Source organism: Botryllus schlosseri, chromosome 8 (genome assembly GCF_051294905.1).
Source record: "Botryllus schlosseri isolate E-star chromosome 8, Bs_hap1, whole genome shotgun sequence".
Taxonomy (NCBI): domain Eukaryota; kingdom Metazoa; phylum Chordata; class Ascidiacea; order Stolidobranchia; family Styelidae; genus Botryllus; species Botryllus schlosseri.
This window is the reverse complement of record NC_137243.1, coordinates 12,914,397-12,932,755: the sequence shown is the minus strand read 5'-3', so window position 1 is coordinate 12,932,755 and position 18,359 is coordinate 12,914,397. Positions and strand designations below refer to the sequence as shown.

The 18,359-nt window shown below is 41.2% G+C and overlaps 2 protein-coding genes across 2 annotated transcripts; one reads left to right on the top strand and one right to left on the bottom strand.

The window, feature by feature from the left end:
- Positions 1-1,400: 1,400 nt before the first annotated feature.
- On the bottom strand, positions 1,401-2,698 carry LOC145444699 (uncharacterized). Its single transcript, XM_080322704.1, has 2 exons — positions 2,544-2,698; positions 1,401-2,028 (listed from the first exon to the last, which is right to left on the bottom strand). The coding sequence occupies exon 2, from the start codon at positions 1,950-1,952 to the stop codon at positions 1,611-1,613; it is 342 nt and encodes a 113-aa protein (XP_080178830.1). The 5' UTR covers positions 1,953-2,028; positions 2,544-2,698; the 3' UTR covers positions 1,401-1,610.
- A 3,798-nt stretch (positions 2,699-6,496) lies between these two features.
- LOC145445056 (uncharacterized) lies at positions 6,497-16,421 on the top strand. Its single transcript, XM_080323150.1, has 4 exons — positions 6,497-6,797; positions 9,719-9,834; positions 9,893-10,259; positions 14,906-16,421. The coding sequence occupies exons 1-4, from the start codon at positions 6,578-6,580 to the stop codon at positions 15,598-15,600; spliced, it is 1,398 nt and encodes a 465-aa protein (XP_080179276.1). The 5' UTR covers positions 6,497-6,577; the 3' UTR covers positions 15,601-16,421.
- Positions 16,422-18,359: the final 1,938 nt, after the last annotated feature.

The following is an 18,359-nucleotide window of genomic DNA, read 5'->3' as shown; positions in this document are numbered from 1 at the left end:
ATTGAATCGACGGAAATGTGCAGAATAAGACGGTGGGAACGACACGGAGTATTACATCGCACCGTTGTCAAAAGCGTTGTATCATTGTGCCGTGTGCTGGCATGTCTTTGCAATTTGAAAAGGAACGTTGTCGAGCTGTTGATTGTAACATAACATTATAATCATGGCTGATTGTTCGGCCACGTTTCGCTTGTAATGTATGTACGTTGAGCTTTGGTAGTTGAAAAGCTTTCGCAAACGAGATGTCCCAATCAGATGAAACGTCATTTCTGTACACTGTGCAGCGTACAACTGTACAGTACAGCCTACATTCAATTCGTGTTTCAACTAGTAAAGGTAGTCGATAAACTGTATGCCTTTCCAGTTGCCTTTACACAATTGTTCCCAACCTTTTTACGATCGGTGGCGTTGTATTACCACGAATACCACGTAATCTTCTAGATCTAGGTCTAGAACAACTAATTCATTCAAATCATATTTTATCCAGAATCAAAATATTGACCTACTAAAATATCACTAAAGCACCACAACTAAATTGATTACTGGCCACCAATTGGTCGATGGGCGGTGTATACCGAAAGTCATTTCCGGGCGCACCTATTCGGTTTCCTTCCAACCAATCAATGGCAGGAGATCAAGTAGATGTTTTTGCAAGCAAAACCAGATAAAGATAATATAAAGTCGTCGATTCTTGTTTGTATCAAAAAAACGGAAGATCGTGAAAAACATTCGTGTACCACAAGTTGGGAACCCTTGCCTTAACATGTTCATTGTTCATCTCTCTCTATTACACTGGATACAACACCATGTTATAGCCTACTGTACCCTGCGACAATTCATAATAATCCACCTCAGTGGTTCCCAACCTTTTTCGACCAAGGTCGACTCCAGAATTCCCGCCTAAGCGTCTCTACGTGCTGATGACCCTCGTAAGCGTCGTCTTATGAAAAGCCTAGAAGTGGGCCGGGCTAAAAGTCGGTAACTTTACGGAATTAAAAATAAAGAGTATCGGCCTGGTGTAAAATGACCATTGACCAATGTGTTCGAAACACCATGAAGATCAAACAAACAAACTCATCGCCCCCTCATCAAGTTTGACACAAATTTGCTTATTGCTACGGAAAAGAGGACATGCAAACGAGAAATGTATTCACCTAACTCTGATCGCTGTTGAATTGGCTGAAAAAGGTGGTAATTTTCCGATTAGTTTCCGTTGAGTTGACCACCTTTTAGTCAACTTTCGTATCGTATGCAGAATAAGCTGTCTCACTGGAGGTTCTAACATTTTCCCCCTATCGCCTTCTTTAGTATTACCCCGCGATATCGCCCACGTTGGGAACCCTGGTCTATCTAATCTATAAAGTCTTGCAATTGATCAAATTCAAAACTCGAAAACCCAGTAGATTCGACCCACCCAAATATGACAGATTAATTCACAATTACAGTGAAGGTGTATGTTATATGTATCAATAACGACATTGGCAGACACAGTGTATACTGAAAATTGGGAATTTTCAGGCTATCAAACTTTTGTAAAAGCCGACGGATAGTTCTTTAAAAACGCTTGCGTTCAGTTATAGACTTCATATTCGGTATCTTCGTGCAATAAATCAAACTCCTCTGCTCTTGGCGTACGTATATTCACCGGTTCCGTAAATCGCTTGAAGCAACGACGCTTTCTCCGGGTCTACTTTATACTGCGCCATGTTCGCCGAACTGATTCGAAATTGCTGCATCGGACGGTCCACGGCGTCTTGCAGCTCGAACTCTTTGTCGTTGTACTTGTCGAACCATCGCCACCAGTTTACTTCTTGTTTCCTGCTTGTTCTGTACAGTATGTAAGACGTGAAGCAAGCGGCTGTGGCGCAGGTGGCGTAGAGTGGTATCAAACAGGAGTGGATCCGGGTCTGCCGCCGGGCTTGGTGGTACATTTCGGTGAAAAAGCCCACCATTCTTCTTGGCGATATTTGTAGCTGTAAGGTTACTTATGGCTTGTCCTACATAGATTTGCGTTCCTACGTGAAATATCTGTCAAAAAAGTTTTTGTTGAAGTGCTGATACACCGGTAACGGATTGGCAGTTTATCATTGCTGCGATACCATCAAGTGAGGCTACAAGGCTTCCACAACGGAAAATAATATAGTAACTATAATTTTCGCGGGAAAATTAACTTTTAGTGGCGAAGAGCGCATAATTTCGGTACTCGAACAAATCATCTCTCACCATACTCGTTTCGCATCATGAAAATTACTACTCCGCGATATTTTTATCCCGGGACCAGGCTATGACTTGTGGATTGGGGTAGAATAATTATAGAGATGACCATTGGTTTAGTTATCTTAGCCACCGCATTCAACCTAATATGTCGGCCTACAGGAAGGGACTAAATTAAAATTCTAAGGTTGTATTTGTGAGATCATGGACATCATCGAGAAAATATGGCTACAAATTGGACGCAATGCCAATGACGATTGACCTGCATAGAATTGCACTTGAGAATATAACAGTTTCAGTATCGAATCTGGCTCGATCCTAAATCTTACCTGTTCCTATCGCAATGCCAAGCGAAGTTTGCCTAACGGTCTAGCAACACTAACTCACTATCTCCTTATGTTCTTTAGATTAAATATAGTTTCGGTTTAACGAATAGCATTATGATGTCATAAATGCACACGGAATATGAATCGCTTCGTTCTTCCTTTCGCGACACATATCACATAAAACTGTTTAGCTGAACGGCGCCGGCGCCATCAATTTGATTCCCTACACTGAGCCATTGCCTTGCCATTGGTATATCAATATATCAATAAATTTACAGCACATACTTATACAGGCGTATCGTAAGGAGGTGACATATTCCCAAAGGTTAATTATGATCAAGTACATCAACGATGTGTTGTTGTCGAAGCAATTCAATCAGAACTCACCCGTGGCTGTATCGATAGAACTGATATATGGATTACAAGACCATACTGATCGATACTAAATGAAACCATCATTATGGAAAATAACTGAACACCAAAGTGCTCTCCACCTATACCAACTGCTCAACTTAGAAAATTAAAGGGTTTGAAACCATATGCTCAGATGAATAGACTTGGAAAGTAATTTGGAATGTATGATTCGTTTTAGCATTCTAATCCCGAAACGAAGATCGCACTAACATTGGATGATAAAATAATCATTCATCAAAGTACACTCTCCGCGATTAGTTGCTTGTTTACAATGCTAAAACTATACATAGTGTTGAGGTTCTGACCATTTCTTTCTTTGAAATGCATTGTTTTATAGAACATTTCTAATTAGTAAGGTTTCGTACGTTGACTCTGACAAATGTTGAAATTTAAATTCAAAGGAAGCCAGTCTAATAGGTACCCCACGTATGGTAGTCTATTTAACTACTCAATTCAAGTAGAAGTATACTTGTTTCTGCGCGGTTTTGAATGCCGATTTCCAGGAGCAGAAGTCTTTCTAATCTTGAGATATCCTGACGCAAAACTCTTGCAATTCAACTGTCTGACACTCCAATGTTAAACGTCCAATAAATGCAAAACGTGGTGAGTAGAGAGCAGAATTCTCAATTAATTAAGCGTCATCAAAAATATCCCAGTTAAAATGTCTGACAGACGCTTTATACACCCCAAGTGAAAAGACGCGACAAAGAAGATTACTAATAATTACATTGCTACAATGATTAAATTGCGCAAGGAAAATAAGGGAAAACAATGAATTGACAATCGTAAACAATACTTCCATAATCACCATATTATAGTCGCAAGCAGCGGAAGTCAATGTAGCCCTTGGTGCTGCAAACGTAGAAGTGGAATACGGAGTATTGGTCTATTTCCATCACACGACAAAACTTCTTCAAGTAAAAATACAAAAACAGAGGTTTGAAATATTCTAAATATAGTTTATGTTGACTCGTTGACTGCTGGCCAATGAGTAGCATAAACGCAAATCCAGAATGCGTTAGTTGAACAGCTTCATGGAGGAACAGAACTTACTTCAATATACAAATTGAATAGTATATTCATATTGAAATGAACCCGAATATTTTTGGCCGACACTCGTGACGTGGGCGATATCCCCACTCCCGGTGGGCGATTTTGCGAAAAAGGGGGCGAAAATATCAAAGGGACGACTGAGGGCGATAAGCGGCGTAAATGTTCGAGAATCCAGTGAGATATATTTATTTAACACGGTCAAAAATGCACGTGAAGACGGCTTATTCTGCATATGGCACGGAAAAAGGCCAACTCAACGGAAAGTAGACGCAGAAACCGGTTTTCCGATCATCTATACCACCTCGGATAAATGGCATTTTGATTAAATTCACCAGCGATCAGAGTTAGATGCATAAATGTCCCGGTTGTCCTCTTTTTTGTACTCGTAAATATGGGGGATGGGCGAAAATTTTTGTCGAGATTGAGAAGGGGGCGATAAGTCGAAAAATGTTGGGAAGCACTGTGTTGGACGTTTGCACTTGACTTTCACTCATGAGCTAAAAGCGTTGGATAGGTCGTGCTGTGACTGCAAATTATGTTGAAATTTTTATGCGCGGTAAGTAAGTGCAAGTGTGTTCAAATAGAAATATTGTCAACACAATTTATAGACGTATGCCCTCCTGACGGTGACAAGTGAAGATCGCTCGCAGAAGCTTTCTCCGACAATCACATTCGTCTAAATACCGACGGCAACGAGTGGTTTAGGCTGTCACTGCCCTTCAAATGAATCGAGTGCCATCATCATTGATTCAAGGGCCATCTGCCCTTGAAAAGTCCAATGAGGCTCGCTGCGTTAAGTCCATTACCGTAAGCTAACTGCGAGGAGACGGCTTCGAGAGTCTAGATTCTGGGAATCTACGAAATTTGTGGTCAGTCCAGAAACTGTGATAGCTTGATCTATGAGTTATGGTTTCAACTGCGGAAACGAACACGACAATTGCTAATAAACATATATCGAGTATATTCGTGGTCTGATCATGTGATAGTCTTTGAAAGTTATTGCAACAGAGTGACACATACAGAGGCGTAGCCATGAACATTCGGACGGATGATATCAAATTTTGGAGGGAGGCCGAAATGTATTCGACAATGACGTTACGGAACATATCAATCGTGACACAGTTAGTGCAGATGACGTTACAGTGAGCACCAACCGAAAATTTGGAGGGGAGGAGATTTTTATCGCATGGCAGTCAAGATTGTATATTAGGGCTCTTCAAAAATGAGTTTTTTTCTCAAATCGCACTGGCTACTTGAAAAAATTGTTAGGTTACCTAATTTAGGCCTACACACCAAATTTGGTTCAATTCCAACCAGTAGCCGCATTGCTACAGGATAAGAAAGTTTATATTTATTATACAAAAAAAAATTACAAAAAATTTGAAAATTTTCTGTTCACCCCATGAAAGTGTTAGGTGGTCTATAGAAACGATGTTCACCAAATTTGGTTCAATTCCAATCAGTGGAAGCGGAGTTATCGTCGTCGAAAAAATTGGATTATGAATAAAATAGTATTTACGGTGACCAATTCTTTAATTATTTATTATAGTGGTGCCCACCGTAAATACTATTTTATTCAAATTTAAATTTTTCGACGGCAATAACTCCGCTTGTACTGGTTGGAATTCAACCAAATTTGGTCAACATCGTTTCTATAGACAACCCAGCGCTTGCATGGGGTGAACAGAAAATTTTCAAATTTTTTGTTATTTATTTTTATATAATAAATAGAAACTTTCTTCTCCTGTAGCAATGCGGCTACTGGTTGGAATTGAACCAAATTTGGTGTGTAGGCTTAAATTAGGTAACCTGACAATTTTATCAAGTAGCCAGAGCGATTTGAAAAAAAAAAGTCATTTTTGAAGAGCCCTATTGTATATGTACATTGTGCACTGTGCAATGTGCACCTGTGTAGTTGTGTACCTGTGTAGTGACTAGTAATAAAGTTATTTTGCGCTTTTGCGTATATTCAGAATACTTGCAGTACTTACTCGTGCGATTATATTTTTATACTACTGTTACTTCTATTTCACATTTTTCAGTATTTTAAGCAAAACTGTGTCTAGAATCCTTATTTCTACTTACATGGAAATCGATACTTCTACTTGCACTTGAGTATCGGGGATGCCTATTTTGATCACCGCTGGTAGACACATGGTTGCTATATCGTCCATTTGTTCATATTTTGGCGGGCAATGCCTTATTTAAACTATACATTGCACTTACATAGATCAGGGATTTCTAGTTATCCCTGACATAGATTTGTCCTTACTTTTTCATATACGTCTTTATTTTGTCTTATTATCATGGTTCATCGTAGGTTGCGAAAGGTATTCACGAGGCTGTAATTAGGGCTGGTCGAACACGATGGCCTATTTTATTCTTAATCGGCAACTTCCCGGATTTCTAGGACCGGTTAGGCTATTTTCATTCACACTGGACTTACTGTACCTAGAATTTTTCGGCTATTCTTGCCTTCGGTTCCATGTTGATGACAACCCTGGTTTTACATACAGAGAGAGATTGTAGATAGTGTAACTTTGTATGAGTATGAAGTAATAAGATAAACGATGTGTATGAACATTGACACGCTGGCAGCGAGGAAGAGGTGGCTAGAAGAAGAGTCTTTACATATCCGAAGCCAGCAGCCATCCAAAACCTTCAAGCAAAGGCAACTTGGGCTGATCCGAGGGAGCCAGTCAGCGGATGCAATGACTCGCAGAATCAGAACGGCGGAGGGATATTCACATGAAGATACAATGAGTGATCGATTCAAATCTTCTGGGAGAGGTTAGCCTTCTCGGTTAATACGATATTTTCAGAAAACTATATGCAGTCAAAAGTGATGTTCAGATGACGGAAGTATAATATATCTACTATCAATGCTAATTAATAATACTCCGGATAGATATTATTGTATTTAATATATATAATAAGAGAAGGTCAGAGTAGTCAGGGTTGCTGCCCAACGCCCTAAATTCTTACACAATTACAAGTAAAAGCAGAGATGTCAAAACTAATCCAAGTAGAAGTAGCAAATGAAGGCTAAAAAGTACTCAAGTACATGCCGTTCCAAAAATTAGATTTTGTCGAATGTTGGTCACATTTCTAGAAGTTAATCGGTGGTGGCCACTTTCCAAATTACAGGGTGAATCTTGGCGACTAACGCAAAATGACCGATGACACTGCGAATAGGTTCACTTTACGTGGCGAGATAGCGTATAGTGGTATCATCCACAGCTGCAAAACCAATAGGTTGCGAGTTCGAGTCCGACAGAGGTCGACTCCAGAATTCGTACCTAAGTGTTGGAGGTTTATCTATAGACTCCTCCATGTCATCTCAACCGTGTAAGCGGTATCTTATAAAAGCCTACAAGTGGACCGTGCTACAAGTTGGCAGAGACGGAGTTAACATGAAGAAAATTGGTCTGGTGTAAATGACCACAGTAGTCGACAAACACAATGAATGCCACAAACAACAACAACAAGGTGATAGTTTCGAAAATATATTCAGTTAGCGCAATACAGGGGTTCTTTCGACAATTTCACTCATTAAACTGGTACAGGCCAATCTCCAAAACTACTTTCCACTTCACAAAATCCTAGAGTAAGAAGTTAAGTACTTTTGCCTAAAAGATGGTTAGGCGGAGGTTGGAATAGTCTAATAACAGACGCAATTGATTAAGGAGTGAAAGTAGGCAAAACCAACCTCTGTACTCCAAAAGAGTAGAAGTACTTTGTTACTGACAACCTCTAAGAATAATATCGCGAGGTTTGCTTCATTGAACTGCTTTGCGACATTAAAATAATCATAGGTACTCATAAACCCAAACCACGTGGAAAAACAGGGGTGGGCACAGCCTAGTAGCTGACTGATTGAAGAACGAATCTAATGCGATTCCGGTCCAAGTATCCGAGTTACGGATTGGCGACGCGAATCGAGTAATTGAAATCGATTCGAAATATTTTAATACCTGACAATTGGAGTATGACATTTGAATAGTATTGCGTCTGTCGTTTACCGAACTACATCTATGGCGATGGCCATATGTACGCCGAAAGTAACGTATTCGAATCGGACGGCGACTCTTTTAGTGTATATGCCAACATCGATTGTATGGTGGGGACAGAACAATGACCTGTCGTGTAGGGGGATATGTAGTACCGATGAGACGCTGGGACCGAAAATACCTGAAAAATTCTCCATGATAATCCCATGATTACACACCGTGAATTTGTTTACAGATGTATGCTGGCGGAAGCTTTCCTCACATGCAAATAACTTTGACCTGCGCGAGTTATCGGATGTGACAGATGTTTTCAGTTTTAGGGGTATAAAATAAATGTCAATCGACGTATACATTTTTCTTTATAACCATCACCGCGATCAAACCAGAAATCGTGTTTAATGTGGAGTGTAGCGCTTGTATCAGGCTATATGAGAACACATACTTTTTTTATTCAATACCATCCTTGAGTCGATTTTTCTTCAATTTAATTATAGAATTCATAGCGTGGGGGTCGATAATAACATAGCCAGTCAAGCATAATAGTTGGACAAACTAATCACGCTACAACAGAAACACGTCTACACACAGAGATGCTGTATCTCATAATGATCCGGGGTGTTTTATCGCTATAACGAGCTATTTGGAAGTAAAATTATCGTTTTGCGGACAATATGTATGTACTCTCAAATGTGTAAGTTTGAGCCCAAATCGATACGTCATTTTGTGACAACATTTGAGTTATTATCTATTCTATATTTTTAAGGGGGCGACCAAACATTCTTCTTTAACTTGCTGTAACTTAAATTATAGTACATACAGCAAAAAAAGTTGGAACACCTGAGTTTTGAGCGTATGTCGCAAAGGTCCCCAGGCCGTGTGCCTTTGGACCCACGCGGTGGGGCCGATGATACGTTCGAGCAACAAATTTTGAACGCTCATAAATATGTTTGGAAAGGCGGGTATCCGTGTATATATCCGCGGTGGGTAGAGCTTGGATCAAAGTGTTGAGCCAGAAAAAAATCTGCTGTCATCGGCTGAACATTTGGGGGCCAGAGAACATTTTGTAATTTTTGATCCATCGGTACCACATCTCTCGTATGCATGACATGGTAATATCTTGCATCGCTATAATACCTCTATTGGATACGATTTTGAAACTGATGCTTTATATTTATAAGTATGCAAGGGTTTGATTCTCATTCGATGAGATATCGAAAAGAGTTCGGTATATTGGGCATGTGGTTTTGATGTGATATTTTTGGATACGCTATTTATTCTGGATGATGTTCACTTACTTTTATGGCACTTCAATCAATGCCTTTGAAATAACCTTGCGTAAATACCATCGAATTATCACACGATGGAAATAAATACATCAAGTAGTCGAATCCAAGATCACTGTGTGAAGCAGGTATTCGGGAAATTGAACGAACAGTCACTAGGCTAGGAGTCGCAACTGTATTGTTATAGTAGCTTAATTCCCATTGTGCTGCGTTGGTAGCTGCAGTGGTCAGTCCTCACTGCTCACTTTCTCGGCGATAATTTCAGTCTACCGACCTCGCGTATGACTTACTTTTACACTAAACTTTTGTAAACACTCAACGAGCATCATTTAGGACGATGGGGATCTCATATACCCGTCCAACGCATGTAATGATTTTAAAGACGACCTCATTAAAGTACACATTATATTCCATGCAGAAAATCGGCATCCAATAGACAAGCGTGGCCCAAGCGTGTTATCAAGAGAAAAATTGCGGATGCTAAGACAAATCCGAGCCGAAAATGCGGAAAAGCTGTCAAAATCCACGCTTCAGGTAGGGATTTCTCGCATCGAAGCTTTCAATTCAATGCTATTTCCATTCTTCACTGCAGAACGACGCGCCGTTAACCCAGGCAGAATCGACAACTAATTGCTGTATTGGAACTGTTGGAATGGGTAAAATCCGTTCCCACTTTCCACTCGACCAGCAAGAGCCTGCGAATCACACCTTGCATTCGACTCTGCAAATAAAAAGCGAGGATGGCCAATCCCGCCAGCGCGACATATTACTCGAACTCCGGCAGCGATCAAAATATCTACCCGCGCTGCTGAAGGAGTTTAAAAAGCTGGAGGTGAAGTGCGACAGCGGCGACAGTCACGTTACTTCGTCGCGCGCGAAGAGCGCCGTCCCTGAAATTTCCTGCGCCACGATATTGGCGTCGATTCGCACGGCGCGAGAGAGCCAAAGGCCGTGTCGAGGTGAGATTATATTTCTTATAGTTTGTATCAGCAGACGTGGTCGGTAACATAAGGCTACATCTTCTTTTCCGAAGTACTAAAGTAGGCCTGTAGGTATTGCCTACGTGCACTACTTACTGCAGTGCTCACGTTTCTGGACGACTACCACTTCTACATGTAATTGAGTAGACAATTTCGGCGTTACTTCTACTTCTACTTCAGTGACAACGCCGAGTCGCTGATTGTTTTGACTACCCCTGATATTAAAGAAGGCTATAGTGGTAAGCTGTGCACTGTGCACTGTGCAGTGTGCAACTGTGCAACTGTGCATGTGCACCTATGCCTGTTACGTTGATCATTTATTTTTATAATCGCAATGACGTTTTTAAATGTTATTCGAATCGCTTCTATTAAATGTGTGTACGAAAATTAGTCACTTTTGTTGCGTTGCATCGATACTATAAACCGAAAACGACGCTCCGACAAACATATGTCCATCAATTCCTTACTTAGAGAACACGTAGCCGGATCGTTAATGTGAATACATCTATAGATTGGTAACGAGAACTTAACAGTGCAGCGGTTGCTGTTAAACTTTAAGCCTAGACGCGTAATGTTGCATTACAATACAATGCAACTGAATATATTTAGGAAATACTATCTCTCTCTGTGTCGCAGACTATTTACGATGGTCCAAGCCGAGTCGCGTAATGAATTTCCGTCACAAACTGCGCGAAAATGTCCCTACATTGTCAGACCGATGCTTAATTGCTGGCGTTCATCCTGTGACGCACTTTTCGAATTTCAAATCATGGCGCAATGCCGCAATGCCGCGGCATTTCCAAGTACTGGCTCCATTACCTCGGTTTTACTGTGTTTTAATTCATGGGTCGCCGTGTTGATGGATCCGTAATTGTACATTTTCACTCTCCGTAATCAGAAGTGGTCTGATCTGTCTACACTACACTCTCAATTGAATAGTATATTCATATTGAAATGAACCCGAATATTTTCGGCTGACACTCGTCAGGGGTAATCGTCAGCAACTAGTAGAGAAATGGAAAGAACATATGATATGTAGATGATATGTAGATATGTAGATGATACTTTTGTCATTTTCAGGAATGAGTCGGAGTGTGATCAATTTCTCATTCGCTTAAACTCGCTTCACCCGGCCTTACAATTCACAATTGAAAAAGAACGCAATAACTCATTATCATTTCTGGACGTTTTAGTCGAAAAGCGCAATACCAACAAATTTGAAACGTCTTGTCTTCAGGAAACCGACATTCACAGGCCAATACCTTCGCTGGAATTCATTTAGTCCTCGACACAGAAAAATTAACCTTATAGGCACCCTTGTGCATAGAGCGTTGATGATATGTTCGGGTAACAAACTGAGTTTAGAACTTGACAACATCCGAAAAATCTTACTGGATAACGGTTACCCTGAACACGTCATCAGCCGCGGCATAGAGCGGAAATTAACGCAATTCAACGCCGAAAAACCAACAGAGCCCACCGAACGAACAGTAAAAGATGTTTATATCCATCTACCTTGGATTGGCCCCATTTCCATCCGCTTTGAAAAACAATTGATTTCTGCGGTCAGTAAGTGTTACGACACAGTCAAAACCAATGTGATTTTTACAACAAAACAACTGCTCCCTTCAACACGCAAAGACGCTCTCCCTGCACTTCAACAAAGTAATGTAGTGTACGAATATAAGTGCCACTGTGATTGTGGCTACGTGGGAAGAACGTCAAAACGTCTGCAGGAACGCATAAACCAACATGTAGGCTACCCAGATTCATCAGAACACGTGCTTCACGCTCAGTGAAAAGCTCACCCTTAACGCATCCGCTTAAGATTGATGCTGATCGATCAAAGGCCATTAATTCTGCCATCGTCAAACATCTGTTAGATAATCCGATTTGTGCGAATAATTATCGAGACGACCGATTTAGAATCGTTGGGCGAGGCCGTTCACAATTCCATGTGTGTGCCTTGGAGTCGACTTTTATCAAAATACACCAACCAAAACTCTGTCAACAAAAGGAGTTCGTGTACCACCTAAAAATAGTACATTGAACGCTCTCTCATTCACGAAATTTCATGCTGGTGACGTCATATTTTGTGATACGATTGTTGATATACAATGTTCTTTCCATTTCTCTACTAGTTGCTGACGATTACCTCTGACGAGTGTCAGCCGAAAATATTCGGGTTCATTTCAATATGAATATACTATTCAATTGTATATTGAAGTTCTGTACCTCCAAGAAGCACTACACTCTCAGCGAAAAGAGTGTGTTTTCACAACCGTGTACCCGTGCTATACGAGTGTGAATGCACCCGTGGCACACGAAACAAGAACCTACCTCAAACTTACACCACGGTATGGATCAAACGCAACATTTTAATCTAAACGATGCCTTCACGTGGGGACGTAGGACGGTAGGTACGTAGGATTTATAACCGCGATATAATTCTGAGTTAGGTTCTGCTGTCGTGCACCACCTTTTGGATGTGAATTACAGGCTCCTTTCGCTAAGAAGGTACTGTTTAGAACAGTGGTTCCCAACCTTTTTGTCTTCGCGGACCCCCTTTGTACCGTCACGGACCCCCCAAGTTTTTTGTTCAAATTCAGCTCTATTACCGTGCAACCGTCATCTGTCTTGTGTGAATATTAACGGTGGGCTAGTGACAAACAGCAACAAAAATGACGTTTCTTGAAACTAACATCATGCTATTTATGGAGAAATTGGGAAGGCATTTATCATTTCAAAGCGCATGCTGTCGCTGCGTTTTTTGAAATACACTACTGTGTCTTGAAAATCCGCGCCGTCGACATGAACGAGTGCCTAAAATCAATTAATTTACACAAAGATATAGGTGGTGGCTAATGTAATAACGCGTAACGCTTCCAACGACACTCCTGGGTCTGATCGCAACATACATGGCACCAATATCATCATCATCACTTTACTAATATAACGTCCAGCCTAGTCGTTTCTATGTATCAGCTCATCTTGAACTTATTCTGGAATAGCAAATATGTATATCACAGGAGAAAATGGATTTTTTGCAAGCGAATTTATTCCGAAACCCCAACGATACATATCTAAACGGCAATATGTTTGTATCAGTAGGCCATTGGCAATTTGTAGATTAAAATGAGTTTGCACAGTAAAAAATTTCATCTGAGACGGCCATTCTGTTTACGCGAGTCCTTAAGTTTTAGCAGTTAGGAAGCGTAAACTGAGTCGTGATTTCTCAAACGAACAAAAAATAGAAATTAGATTATCATACAATTTGCAAACTTTGAAGGTTTCGCGGACCCCCGGTTTAAAACCAGTGGTTTAGAATTACTCATGCGGATTTTTTCGACTTTCACCACCTGCTCACGCCGTTGCGTTTTTAGACTGTCCACTTCGAACTCGGAATTTTTAAACCCTTAGTTATTTTACGTTTTAGATTTTGTCATGTAGGAAGTAGTTTCCGAATAGACTCACATATCTTTCACAAGTGAAAGTGCTATATGAAACCTAGACGATGCTGCCCAATGACCATGCAAACTATTTGCTTCAGTACTTCTCCTACCTTCACTGAAAATTTAGAAATGTTGTTCATCCCGGAAAATTGAACACGAAACGTGATTCCAAAATTGAACGCTAGAAGTATTGCGAAGTGCTCAAATTTATAGTGTTGTCCTAACAATTTTCAGTCTCAAAGTGGCTGTTGAACCTGTCACTGGAACGCAGGGCTCCAAATAAAATTTTGTTGATTCGATGACACTGGTTGACACAATTTTTGTTGACTTTGATCAGACAATTGATCTCGAGTAACTTTTGGGCGCTGAATTCAAAAATGACATCCGTTTTTCTCTATCACGTCAAGTTTTTCGGTTAGGTGCCCGCCACATCGTCTCATAACCCACATAAAATTACTAATTTTAATATTTTGTGTTTATTGTATAAAATATTGTACATAACACTTTATAGGATCCTTTTTGAGCTACTAATAGACCTTTGCCATTCACTATGAGTTGTAAATCGGGATTCCTAACTTCTCCAGCAAGTTATGGTAACAGTCTCATGCCAATGTCGGTATCACAGCAATAATCAAAGATACCGAAAGTAGCCCTACGATGAAAACTCGTTTCTCATGATCGACAGTGAAATATATTCTCTCTTTTGCCAAGTAATCTTTTCTCAATTCGCAAGGATGCTAAAAGTTCCGAATATTTCGCTTCCAAGTTCCGAAGCCTATGTCAGATCACTTAACTTGTGTTGATGGACTACTCTACGTTCTGAATCAGCTTCGATTTCAAAATCTTCATCATTAGGCCTGCTATCCCTAATATAGATGATTGTCATGACAATTTCACCCATAAAGTTGATGTAAGCATATCTCAAAGCTACTTTCTACTTAGCAAAACATGAAGGGTAAAAAGTAAGTAGTATAGCGAACAAAACCTTTAAGCAGAAGTATTCCAAATACATAGCCCCTTAAGTAAGCAGTACAAGTAGACAAAACCTGCTTGAGTACTCATAAAAGTAGAAGTACATTGTCACTGACCAGTTGACCACCTCTCCTACTTTGTTCATTCCTGGTTTAAGTACAAGTTAATGTCGCATGTCTCGCTAATTTCAATATATTCCAGCTTTATCCGCCCCAACTCAACCAAAACCATCCCCAAGGCGCAGCACGCCTATGGATCGACAAGGCGGTTTGCCACTCAGCGGACGCAATTTGAGAGGCTCCGCTAATTCTTCAAGCGGAATCACGATCACACCGGGCGTAAACGTAGTTTACGCCCACGTACCTACACCTCCTCACCAAGATGGCAGAAACGCGCCGAGGACGTACCACTCTCCGATATGCTGGGGAAGTACCAGGCCCCAAAAGACGTCACCGATTCACGGTACTAGCCCTCGATTGCCGGCCGGCAGAATTCGTAGCGCAGGCTCATTGCTACAAAGCCCGGCAAGGCAAGAGAAGTTCAGCGGTGACATTTCTCTTTCCTGCTCCCACATTGGTTTGAATCGTTCGAAGTCAGCGTCTGAAGCAAGCCCGAACATTCTTCATAATTCGGCCGGTCGGTCGAGGTCAGTAAGCACAGTGCGCCACGCAGTCGAAACCAGTCTGGTTCGTTCCAAATGCAGGCTCGGTACGAAACGAAAACCGAATCGAATCGTGCGCTTTAGCGAGGAGGAGGACAAAGTTTTCGAATACACGAGAGACGACCCGTCGGAAGGTTTTCCGAAGGGTATGGAAGACGATGTGTTTGTCTACACGTGCACAACTGACCTACGCGGATATCTGGACAGCAATTTGGGACATCGCTCCAAACCTTGAGGGGGTCAATTTTTGCTCTAACATGGGTTGATTCTCTGGATGCTATGCGGATTCGGGATTCACCTATCTCGTCGGATACTGTAAAGCGATACCGTACTCTAACGCGATTTTGAAAGCAGTGTTGTTGCTAGTTTCCCGTCACATTTCGAACGTTGACCAGGCATGGAAGCCGAATCGATCTTTTCTGCTTCGGGTCGGGTTCGTTGCATAATAGCTCGGACTTTAATGGGGCCGAATGCCGGGTTGGATGATCATATAGATACAAATTTTGTGATACATGAGCTTCTTTATCATCTATTCGATTCCCTCTCAATATATCTAAACACAATTATTACGAGGCCACTTCTGCAGTCTATACTGGATTGAATAGTCTCTCCTTCTTAGTAAGGATTGGCAACATAATATGTGTGACCAAGTGGCATTCGGCCATTGCCTCAGAGTAATCAGATGATGAGTGGAGATAGCGCGTACGCCACCTATAGTACTATATACTCTGTGGTGGTCAGTGGTCAGGAACACTCCAAATCGCTGAGCCTGAACGTAAATTCTAACGTGCGATCATTTAGTCAGTCGTCAAATGATTTCACATGTTATCCAATGAGGCCTATAATATGAGTTGTTTTGTTTCTCCTTCTGCGCTTTCATTTGAGCGCTATTTTCCTAGACATATGTGATAAATATTATATGTATACCTGTAGGCCTATAATTGGTATTGCCAACTATCTGGAAAATCGCTACTCAATCTGGCGGATTCATGTCTTGGTTTGGTTCCGTCCCAAACGCGACGCATCTTTATTCATCATGTTGGAATCTAACTGCAAGTATGCTTCATTGTTGGAAGATTTGCTCTCCATGTTCTTTCCGTAACTTCGTATATTCAGATTTTCAGAATTTCAGATTCAGAACGTGAGGAAAAGAGGTGTCAGCAATTCGTTGACAAAACAGCGGTCTCTTTCAATAAACGCGTTACAGAACTAGACACAGTCGCATATGTTGTCACAGGTGAAGTGGACACTAAATAATAATTCCAGAACAATAAGCATGACACAGTGAGCTCGGATAACAAGGCAAATATGCCTTTACCTGCTAAAAATCCAGATCGCTGCGGTAGAGCATTTTTATCGTCATCACTGGAAAATAGCACCTAGATTTGTTGCTCATTTAAGCAAGAAATATTTTGCGTTACTTGACTATTTTCATGGCTGATACGAGGTACGACACCCACCTACGCGGACAGACATGCTCAATGCTCATGCTCAATTGCTCAATGCTCATGCTCAATCAGGGTTGCGGCCAAACCGCCAAATCGTCGGGCAGGTACCGCGATTTGCGGTATGCTAACTGTGATATATAGCCCCTACTGAGTGTAAACTCGTGAAGTGGAACTTTGAGCTATGTGGTTGATAGTGTTCTATATAGTAAAATACTCTAGAGGAGTCCACACGAAAATGTTCGGCTTCTGACCTTCACCCAAGCCCGATGAAACAAGAAACGATATTTGGACCCCGCGGTGCCAAATGTTACCTGGCCTTAGAAGATTGTCTGAGCAGCCCAACAATACTGGCTGTGAATAAGGGGTATTTGTGCCCCGAAAAGGAACTCCGCATCTACCAGAATTTAACGAACAACCTGTAATAAGATCATGCGAAGATACTTTGCTCCATTTGCATCGCCATGCGTTACATATTGTGAATGTACCAAAAGTAGGTTGATTTATGGCTGCTATTCCGGCTATATGTCATACAGACAGGAAGGCATTAAAAAACTAGGTTTGAATTTTGATGACGTCACATGCCGTGATGTTCACGTTCACATGAGGATGCAGTCCAGAACCTTTCAGGGGTTTGTACCATTCTAGTGTATCAGGAACTCTACCCCCGATTCATGAAATCCACACTGCACAAGTAGGCCTATACGTCGCACTGCAAGTTGGTGCATGGTATTGTGAAGATATCAGGTTTAGATGCAACATATTGTCTTAGTGAAAATAACCACAGTACTCAGCATTTGAAATAACGCCGTGCATAGCTGAGATAGCTCATTTATAATTCCAGTAAGCAATACCGCACTGGACAAATTTGCAAAACATCGCAATAGATGACCGGAAATGACCTATTATTGGTCCTCGCAGTCGCAACAGAGAAGATAGTGAAAGGAGATACGTCTCACAGCGTTCATTATTTCCGTTCTGCGCTGGGCGCAAACGCGAAATATATCATTATTGTTTCACATAACGCCAATTCATCTAAGGATAATTACGAATTACGATGAACTGTTTGGAGCAGCCAGAAATAATACGGCTTGTGCTGATTGCTGGGCAGTTGGGCCGTATCTACGGGAGAAATCATGAGATCGGTTCTGTAGTGAATACTACCGATTTCCTATGCAAAAATATTACTCAATATATTTAAATCTTCTACATGAGTATTATCGCCTAGCTTTAAGGCAGGGGTCGCCAACTCAAAACGGGTCGCGGGCCACTTTTCAAATTTGCAAGCGGCCGCGGGCCGCATGAATTTACTATCGATATAAAGTAGGCAAGCACGTTTTGAAACTCTACGTCAGTACAACGCTGTGCTACCGAACATAGGCGAACGGTATAATGACCACAAAAGAAGAAATATTTTATCAAAGGAATAAAACTACAACAAAGGATCACCGTCATCAATTTCATTTTACTTTGAACTCTGAGCTGTGCAAGATACCTGGAAACGCTTTTGGGGGTAGCGAGACACGTTACTAGCTGAAAGACCATCTCC